This window comes from Rhincodon typus, chromosome 14 (genome assembly GCF_021869965.1).
Source record: "Rhincodon typus isolate 14 chromosome 14, sRhiTyp1.1, whole genome shotgun sequence".
Lineage (NCBI taxonomy): Eukaryota > Metazoa > Chordata > Chondrichthyes > Orectolobiformes > Rhincodontidae > Rhincodon > Rhincodon typus.
The window spans coordinates 41115850-41126825 of NC_063345.1; the positions used below are offsets into that span (position 1 = coordinate 41115850).

General features: G+C 36.6%; 1 protein-coding gene across 1 annotated transcript in view; it reads left to right on the forward strand.

Annotated features, from left to right (window-relative positions):
• Positions 1 to 9279, forward strand: part of LOC109911201 (inositol polyphosphate 5-phosphatase OCRL-like) — a 33014-nt gene extending 23735 nt beyond the window's left edge. The window contains exons 6-7 of the mRNA XM_048605316.1: positions 1814 to 1925; positions 5186 to 9279. Of these exons, the coding sequence (XP_048461273.1) occupies positions 1814 to 1925; positions 5186 to 5310 (237 nt within the window). The 3' untranslated portion in view covers positions 5311 to 9279. The remainder of the gene's footprint in view (positions 1 to 1813; positions 1926 to 5185) is intronic.
• Positions 9280 to 10976: the final 1697 nt, after the last annotated feature.

A 10976-nucleotide genomic window follows, 5' to 3' on the forward strand; every position in this document is an offset into this window, starting at 1 on the left:
TCTGCTCCTATGATGCTGCTTGGCCTGCTGTGTTCATCCAGCCCTGCACCTTGTTGTCTCGGATTCTCCAGCATCTGCAGTTCCTACTATCTCTGATAATATGCAAGGTATGATCTGACCACTGAACTATACAATGTCAAAATAAGATCCTTTGATTTCTACTGAACAGTTCTATTAATATAACCCTACCTTTATCAGCTTTAGGTACAATTTGTTCACATTTATGATGATCCCTCTGTGATCTGTACACAATAGCACAATTTTATTTTCTTGAATTCATTCAGTTCTGACCCCAGCAAATGATACATGCATGCTATGCGGAACATACCAAGATGTATGGCACTATATTTATCTAAACCTAATCCTTATATTTTAATGTAAGATACAGTCACACAGCACAACCAAATCTTTTTGGATTTGATCACGTTTCTGTTCTCTTAACCATTTCTCAATGTTGTTATCTGCAAATTTATCTGCTGTACTCCTGACTCTCCTATACTCCATCTCTAAAAAACACTCTGAAGAGTCACAGGATTAGGACTGATTCCATTGGGATACTACGGTTAGCATCTCTCTGAGCTGAACTGCATCTGTTTACTGCAGCTTTTTGGTGATGGATTCTCAGCAATTCCAATCCAGAGTTTTAACTTTCTACTGATGCTACAAATGTTAATCTTGTGAATTTACGTTGTCAAAAGCTCTCTGCTGGAAAGTGTCAATAAGATTTCTCTCATTCACTGTGTCAGGTTTCCTCTCAGAAATTCCTTTTTATAATTAAAGGTGACACTTTGTTTTGGATTTCATGTTGAGTTTCTAATGACACCTTCCTTTCTCAACATTCATATGGTTTATGAAATAGGGAAGAATTATTCCTGATTCACATCGCTGCCATGCAGACATAATGTTTGTGTTGCCAAGAACTCCTCATAGGATTGTAGCTTTTCATGATAAGTAACTCAGCTTGCATAAATACCAAAAACACCCAAAATCCCGGGTTCCTACTTGACAAAATTCTTTACTTTTAAAGAGCAACACATGACTAGCCTGGCTCTTTCAACAGAATTACTGTAAGCACTTACATCTATGCCTCATTTTGCACACCTCTTATACAACATCTCATTCAACTCTCAACCCTATCCTTGCCAACCTCTGTTGAATTCTCTTCGGTCATCTCAATAACTTCAAAATCCATATCGTTTTTTCCTAAAATCTCCCATGGTCAAGCTGCACCTACCTCACCAAATGTATGTCCCATCCTGCATCCTCTGTGAATCATCCCTCACTAGTGGTATCAGAATCTTTTGACCATCTTGTCCCCAGTCATTACATTTGTTCTCCTAAATACCCCATCCTCCCCTTCAAAATCTTCCTCATGCACACCTTTGTCCATTTCCTATTGCTCACAGAATAATAGAATTGTCACACAGTAGAACACCATCCTGACACCAAATTGTTGAGTATTTTAAGACTACTTATCATATTAAAGATATCTTAAAGTTGCTGATGATCTTAAACAGTATGCAAACGTATATTAGTCCTGAGCTGATACAGATTTAGGATAAATTTATTTATATCACAGATGCCTACAAATGAGATTTAGTGGGTAATAATTGGAGTGTACAGTCTTGTTGAACAGCACTTTATTCACCATGAAATGAAAAAGGTATTTCAGCATTATTAAAATCTGACTTTTTATTTTGTGTTATAGTGTTTTGCACTACACCATACCATGTTGAATATTTAACATAATTTTATTGTATTTATGATTTTGAACATGTTTGCTTTATCATAAATACTTGCTCTTTTTCTCCAGTTAATATCGCAGTTGCCTCGCTGTCACAGAAATGTGTTCAAGTACTTAATGGCATTTCTACGGGAATTGTTGAAGCATAGTGAAGAGAACAAGCTTGATGCCAAGATGTTAGGTAAGAAAAAATGAAACACTTTTTTTTAACCTGTTGATAGCATAGGTCAAATATCATGGCAGCTTTACTTAGATGCTTTACTTACTCCTTTTACCTTTTGGCCCTATGGGTATTATTCTCAACAGCACTATGTCTCTGAGCCTCTGAGTGAGATTGCTGAATTTAGTTGTTTACTCAGATATTGTTATCATTAAATAAGATTTAAACAAGACTGAGAATGTTTATGTTCCATGAAAAGATTTATGCAACTTCCTTTCATGCATTTCAGCTGTAATAACAATTCATTAGTTCAAAACATCTATTAACGCCAATTTGAGATAGGACTTGGAAGGTCTCCATTAAGCCAGTTCTGTAATTAACTTTGCATTGTTGATCTAAAACAACTTTGCAAGTCTATGTAATGTCATAATATGGAAACTTGAGACGTGATTTTAACTTTGACAGTAATAGAAAGCAGGCAAGGTCTTGTGGGTGACCAGTGTGCTATATAGCCTGTTTTCTGCCAACACTTGTTAAAATCTGGTCTTCAAAATAATGCCTTGAACTGGAGGAACTGTTGTACTTTTTTTTTTAAGAAACAAAATTAGTTGCTACTATGGTGACACTCTTACCTCCAGGAAGATGAAGCTAAAGCTTCAGTTCACACTTAAGGAATTGACCATGTAACCTTGCTTGGCACTTCACTGTACTAACAAGTACTGGCAAATGCAACAGTAAACAGAAGTCCCGTTTGCCTGTTCAGTTGGATGCAAAGAACAGAATGTGGAACTTTCTTTTTGACACCCAGGGAGTTCTCCTTAAATCTTGGCTGGTGTTTATTGCTCAACCAACATTATTAAAATGGATTAACAGTTGGTAATTTTTTTTCTCTGATGCAGCAGATCTCCCATGGGTGAACTTGTATATCTTAAGTATTCGTTGAGAGACAAATCCAAGTATAAATTAGCAAACTGATTTTTTTTCATTTCCTACAAATTAATAATGAACATACTAATAATTGCAATCAGTAATTTAAATTTAAATTCAACAATTTAAATTAAGAACTTTTAGCAGTAGACTGAAAATACTGAATGCCGTACAATGATGCTTAACTAAAGGGAGTTTTTCTGATCAGCGTTCTTCTAAATCTAGTCAGTCACATACTTGAGAACAGATTTTCTTTCTCTAAACATTGCTCCTTTATCAGATTTTCCATGGCAATGTCCTCCTTTCTATGATGGACAGTAAGACCAAGATTTGATTTCTGATCCTCCTACAAAAGTTAACTAGTTGAACTGCTAGACAAACTAGCCACTTGTCATTGGATACTGAATGAATATAAAATCAGCATCTTGCAAAACTGCTATCTAGAAGTATCTTTTTAGGAAAAATTTATTTATAGGATGTGAACATTGCTGGCTAAGCCAGCATTTATTGTGCGTCCCTTATTACCACTTAACCTGTGTGGTTTGCTCAGGACATTTTAGAGAAATAACTTCCTGTTTTTTGAAAAAGTGTTATAGGATCTATCGCATCCACCTGAGACAGCAGGAGGGTTTTGATTTAATGTGCCATCCAAACATTAGCATCTTAAACACAATAGAGATCTCTAGGTATTAAAGAACAAAGAACAATACAGCACAGGAAAAGGTGCTTTGGCCTACCAAGCCTATGCCGATTCCTAGTCTTTATTTAGATCACTGCTTACAGCTTTCTATCCCTCTGTTTGCTTCCTGTTAATGTACCTATCAAGATATGTCTTAAACGTTGCTAACGTGCCTGCTTCCGCACCTCCATTGGCAGTGTTCCGAGCACTCGCCACCCTCTATGTGAAAAATTTTCCCCACACTTCTCCTCTAAACTTTCCCCCTCTCGCCTTGAGCCTGTGCCCTCTTGTAGGTGACTTTTCTAACCTGGAAAAAAGCCTATCCACCCTATCTATGCCCCTTATAATCTTGTAGACCTCTATCAGGTCATCCTGTAGCCTGTCTTTCCAGTGAAACAATCCGAGTTTATCCGACTTCTCCTCATAACTAAAACCCTCCAGACCAGGCAACATCCTAGTAAACCTTCTCTGCACCCACTCCAAATCATGCAGTAGTCCAAGTGTGGACTAACTAAAGATTTATACAGCTACTAGGGTGTCAGCTTTGATTTTTGTGCCCAAGTCTGAAATTGGATTTTCACTCTCAATCTTCTAACTCTGAGGCAAGAATACTATCCATGAGTCATGGCTAGCATTTGCTAAGCAATATTTTCTTTTGGAGAAGTCATTGTCATTCAAGCCCTTAATGTGTCAGTGACTTCAGCTTTTAAAACATACTGCACCTTCAGATAATTTTACTTATCTTCTGTCTGGCTTTATATCAATACTTAAATCAAGCTTAAGTAAAAATTATCTTTGGGGCAAATGCCCAGATGTTCCAAAAAAGAACTGATTGGTCATCTTGCCACACTACATAGAACACAGTCGTGCCTGCCTTGAAGTATAATTTGTTAATTATGAATGATTTTGGATATTGTTCATTTGTTCTTAATACAATTAGCTTCACTTGATTTTAAAAAAATACTGATAGTTCAGCTGATCTTGAAATGTTATTTCCCCACGGATGTTGCCTGAATTCAATATTTCCAACAATTTCTTTATTTTGAGCATCACTTCATTTTGCTTTTCTTGTTAGTGGTTTCACTCGATGTTTTCCTGTTTGTATTGTGTTTATAAACTGAATGTAAGGATGTAGCTCTAATAACATCCCTTTTTCTCAAAGGCACTCTAACAAAGTTCACACGTGAAAAATGACTGCTTAGATGATTGCCAGCAACTATCGGACTGTTGCACAAGGGTTTCCAGACCGTGGAACCATCTTGCAAATATGCCACAGAGCTCCACTTTACTGAGCACAAGTAGCACAGTGTGGGTGGAATTAAAACAAAATAAACTACACTAGACTGTACAATATAATGAGAGATAATTGAAAGCATATGGGCATTAACATATGAAGATAAATTTGACTAATTTAAGATCAGAACCAGGTATATGTGTGATTACCATGTATAGTAATATTTAGCATGAAAGTATAATAGCATCAAACCCCAAAGGCACATTTTGACTTCGTCAACTGTTCAAGTAGCATCAACCACACGGTTAGAGAACCAAACCCCAGCAAGGGTTATTGTTCCAGGAAATGAAGGTAGAAACTTTCAGGCCAACTGAAGAAAACCATATTAAAACCCCATATTAAAAGATGTTATATAATGATCTATTTTTCTGTAATCCACAGCTACCCTCTTTGCAAGTCTTCTTTTGAGGCCACCACCAAACTTAGTTGGGAGGCAAACCCAGAATGATCGACAACGTGCTGTGGGTTTCATCTATGGCTTCCTGACCAGTGGAGATGATGACTAAATGCTAGGCAAACATATCAACACACCTTCACTGCACTGTGATAGTAGCTGCATCTGTTAAAGTCGTGATTGAATGATACAAGTGATGAGACCTGTTTTTTCAGTGCATTTCAGTATTGACCTGAGTGAAATAAGACAGCTGCTTAATCTTTTCTCATCAAGTAGCTAAGAATGCTCGTCACATTGCGACCCAGCATAGCCATACACGTTTTCAGCAGTTGCATTGCTCTTGTCAATCTGAACTTTCATCAAATTATTGTCTTTTTCTAGTAATGTATGTAAAAATCTGCATTTATTGCCAAGTTAGTTCAAGTTAAGAGTGGGAATCTTTTATGTAGTTGAAAGTGACTGAAGAGTGATGTCTCAGGTGAAACAGGAAATATATCTCAATCACAGGACATGAAACCTGTATGTGCTCCCATCACTGAAACGCAGTACTTGATTATAATTCTCACAATGCGTAGAAAATAGTTTGAAACTGCAGTAAATGAGTACAAGCAGTAAATTATTCCTATGATTAATAATGCTTCCACCCCCACAATTGTGTCTACTTAGTAGCATTCTGTTTCATTGTGTCTTGGGTGGAGTAAAAGTACTTTGCATAAGAGATTGTTCTAAACTTTTAGCCTATATACCTGAATAAAGAAGACCACATGGAAGCAGCAGGTTGTTGGCAAGGCAAAAAGAATGCTTTGATTTTCAGGAATAAAATTTCTCTAATATAGATCACAATATTTATTGTTTGAAATATGACTAATACACAAGGTTTTGTAAAATTTCCAAAATTCTTGATGCCCTTAAACATAATTCGACCAGTAAATATGCGACTTGTCTGCAGAGTTTGTGCTGAGGTCTGTACACGTTTTGCAAAATTCTATTCAAGAAATGGATGTAGCAATGATTATTTGCTTTTTCTATATTGATTTAATATTAAATTTGTGATTTACAAATTGCATATGCTTTACCTGTAAGGTAATAATGCAGCTTTGTTTTGTAATTTCTGCATGATAAAGTCGAAGCCTACCCTGTCATGTAAAAGGAAAAAACAGTAGTGTCATGCAATGTTAGATTCCAAACCAATTTTAGACCATTAAATTCCAGATCCAGTGGGGATTTCAAATTTAGATCAGCCTGGTTGAATGGCTGAGTTTTGCCTATTTTGAACTGGAGTGCTGCAGCTCAGCATCCAGAAGCACATTTCCTGTTTGCCAATCTGAGTAAGATTGCAGTGCCATAAACTTGTCCTGCCCCTTAAATTGAGAAAAAAAATGATATATGAATGTTACTTCAATCTTTTCATTCATTTTGGAATAATTTTAAATTGAAACCGTGTATCATTCAATCACTAGTAAAAAGCCATGTGTTAATCAGTTTAACTGATGTATTGTTGCCAGATCCTGGTCATGGGGACACGAGCATGTATATATATATATTTAAAAATCTATGGCAGTGTCATAAAATTTGTGCAGCCCAGAGTACTTTCAGTACAATGTATACTCCTAAGTAAGGTGCAAATATATATTTTTTTCCAAAAGCAGCCAACTCCTACTTCAGATGAGATGTTTGTAAATGTCTGTAGAGATGCTTTGTGTTCAAACTCCACATTCCGTTATGAACACCTTTGCTGAGAATATCAACACTAAAAACCTTTCTGCTCAATTTCAATTGTTTGATGTTTTCTCCTCTAAATGCATTGCCTAAAATGATGTGAAGAGTGTGATACTTTTTTACAGTTAACTTAATTTTAATACAAACTGGCTTGAATCTAAGAATTGAAAGATGTCATTTAATTAGTACCGATTACACATCAGTTGAAATGAAATATAATCAGGCAGCTCAATTCTTTAAGTCACTGATATCTAGAAAAGCAGAAGCATTAATATGAAACTTTGGACTGATATTTTGCTAACTTGGCCAGAGCAAATTAAAATGATTGATATCAATCAAAACCAGAAACTAATTGAAAGCCCTTTAAATTCCTCTCCATCAGTGTATTGAGCTATTAACGTGTCTTCATCTGTTGTTTAAAGGTTTTATCATCATTACTTTTATCACTGTAGTGCCAGGTGTCAGTCAACAGACTTGATAAACTAAAAGAGAGGCTTAATTCAAAAGGCCAGTAACCAGAAGCATTCAATGTTATTGGGTGTAGAGGGCAGGTATTTAGATGCTAAACTATGATTTGCAATTTTTGTAATACACTACATTGTATATTTTGATCTTTAGGTTCTTTCATTATCTTAGTTAAATTTTCCAATTAAAATCAATTTAAAACTGTGTCCACATCATTTGTCATTTATTAATATATAAAGTTCTGGCTTCTCTTCTTTGGACCTTTTGAGTTATCGGAAAGTTTATTTTCATAATTGACAACCTGAAATGGTATCAAAAATTTGAGATAAATGAGGAATGCTACATTCATTATAAATGTTTGCTATCAAACAGTTGTTTTGCTGTGTTATCTGTAGAATGCAACCTGTTATTTGTTAATTATGCAAACAGCTTAACTAATAACGTTGTATGGCTAATTCCAATAATGCATTTTTTTTAAAAATGGGACGCAAAGTAGTGTGAAGTAATTGTTACATTCTAGCACATCAAAATACAAGCTATTAATTTTTTGAGGTGAAGAATTGTATCGTTCATTCTGTGGTATTCCATGATGACATTACAACTACTGCTTGTTAATTGTTTACTAAATATAGCCCTTATTCACTCTTCATACAGTCTGCTTTGAGTAAGTAAGGAAGGCATGTGTTCAATTCTGATATTCAGTACAGGGAAAATCTTTGAAATTGTGTATTCAAGATCAGATCTTTGAAACTACTTGTTAAAGTTTAAAGTATTTGTCACATTACGGACCCTTCTGGAAGTAATGTTTCGTTATGGTACTTTAATGTATGTACTTTTTCTTCTATTGTACTGTACATTTGCAATATCAGTGGGTCACCAATCCATTGTCTTACATGTATTATAGTACTGTTTATTGAGCAGTATGTATATTTGTTTTCCTTTTATTTTGGCTATAAATATGCAGCTACTTTGAAAGCTTTTTTGATTGAACGTAAAGGAAGGTTATCTCAGCTGCTGATTCAAACAAACAACAATAACACTTAGAGACTCTGATTCTTAGAAATTAATCCTATAAAAGTATTTAAGTTTATTTTAACATTCTTTTATAAAAATGTAGATAATTTTGTGCTTCCGGCTTTAGGAAGTAACATTTTAATGAGTTTTCTCACGAGTCATTCTTAAGGTGCCTGAACTGTCTGTAAAGTAGGTGCTGTCTGTCTGCTCAGGCCAAAGGTTGGATAAAATAGTTGAGATACCTTCTGTGGACGTAAGTGACGATGTATTTTGAACTTGACGACATCTTTATTTATTGACCAAAAACCTAGCGGCTTCAGCAAAAACTTTTTATGTTTAAAATTTATGTTACGTATATGCATTGTTCATAGTGCCTTGCGTGGTATACATGGAAGGTTTGCTTAAATCTACAACACAGATGAGTTGAGACTAAAATACTCACAATGGCTGTATTTTTGGGTAGCATTTGGTCAACTTTACCTGCTTGCTGCAACATTTGCCTTGCTCATGATTTTCTCCTCAAAGTTAAAATTACAGTTCTTTCAGTTCATCTAGATCCATACCTATGTGATCAAAAGAGTCAGGTTGCAGGCCTATGCAAAATGTCATCATTTTGAAATTAAGGTGCGTTGCTCCACTTCCAGAGCATTTTTTGCCCTTCCCTGCAATAGAGACACTGCTAAGCTTAGAACTTGAGCAAGGTGGAGGATCAAATGTTCATACCACTTGACACTGAGATTTACAGTTCTAATGCTGTGCTGTGTTGTTCAAGTTTTGTTCCAAGTTGTAGTGTAGGGCACTGCTCAATCTACTTTTTATTGTCAATGCAATGTCCTTGTTATTGTTCAATTGCATGATGTTTAATAAAATCCACTGTTTCAAATTTGTTTTAAAAAGTTACTGAAATATACAGTTCCACTGCATCTCATTGAACTGCTCCTGGTTTTTTTTTCCATCACGTTCATGCTCTACATGCTAATATTCTGGAATCCACATTGTAGAAGGAACATGATAATACTGGAGAGGGTTTAGAGGAGATTTACCAGAATGTTGTCTGGGCAGCTTAGTTTCAGTTGTGAAGAGAAATTGGACAGACTGGGTTGGTTTACTTTAGAGCAGAGGAGTTTGAGAGGAGACATGATTGAGATGGATAAAATTATGTGGGCGTAGAGTAGACAGGAAGAAACGTTTTTTGCCTTTTGGAGGTTATCAGAGGCATAGGACTCTGGGTCTCACTTGATAAGTTTAGAAGGATGAGGGAGGATGTCATTGAAACTTACAGAATACTGAGACCCATGGATAGAGTAGACATAGAGAAGATATTTCCACTAATGGGAGAATCCAGGACCCAAGGACAAAGCCTCAGAGTGAAAAGACTACCCTTTAGAATTGAGATGAGGAACTTCTTCAGCCAGAAGGTGGTGAATATATGGAACTCGCTGAAGAAAGCTGTGGAGGCCAAGTTATTGAGTGTATTTAAGGCAGGTTCTTCATTAATGGAGGGATCAGAATAGGGTTGAGAAATATATCAGCCATAAGGCAGCGCAGGCATGATGGGTCGAATGGCCAAATTCTGCTGTATCTTGTGGTCTTATATGCTGTGGACCATGTAGGACTGAGATAAGGAGAAATTTCTTCACCCAGAGAGTGTTAGACTTGCGAAATTTTCTACCACAGAAAGCAGTTGAGCCCAAACATTGAATATTTTCAAGAAAGAGTTAGATATATTTCTTAAGGCTGAAGTGATCAAAGGATATGAAGAGAAAGCAGGAATAGGAAACGGAGTTGGATGGTCAGGCATGATCATATTGAATGGCGAAGCAGGCTTGAAGGGCTGAATGGCCGAATCCTGCCCCTATTTTGTATTTCAATGTTTAGAGGAATGAGACAAATGATTTTATTGTTATGTGCATTTTGCAGTGAGAAAAACAGTAAAATACAGTGAAAAGCTTTTCCACAGTCGCCATGATCTAGCGACATTTTGAACAGTTTAAGAATAAGGAAAGAATAGAAAGATATCGCTTAAAGAGAGTCCACCAGTCCTGAGCCAGCTCATCATCAATGGATGCCTGCATCACCATCCCTCCTCCACTGCTTCAACACTGTCTACATCACACCCAACCAACATTGAAGTCACCACTCTTCAGGTGCTATCTTTTTCCGCCCCCAGTCCCACCTGCAAACACACTATCAGGCCCAAGTGACCATTGCCAAAGCAACTTAACTGGTCCCACTCCCACTGCCCGTTCCCGTTAGGCACACAAATATTTTCAGATGATTATCCTATTCCCATTTGACTAGCTAGTTGACATTCAACATCATTGACATATAGTCACTGGAGGAAGCCAGTCACCCTGGCAAACACACCCAGATTCTTCCCATTGTGTTTCTATGGTGACAGGTTGAGCAAGCAGCCCGCTTCCAGTCTGCTGCTGTGATCCTCTTTGGCTAACCATTTGGCCGATCGCATCCCTGATAATTATCCTAATTCTCTCCCCACCACACCCCACCCCTTTTGAAAACAGCTGGTGTATTTGCCTCTACAAGACTGTTTCTTAAACTGATTTGACAATGCTTATG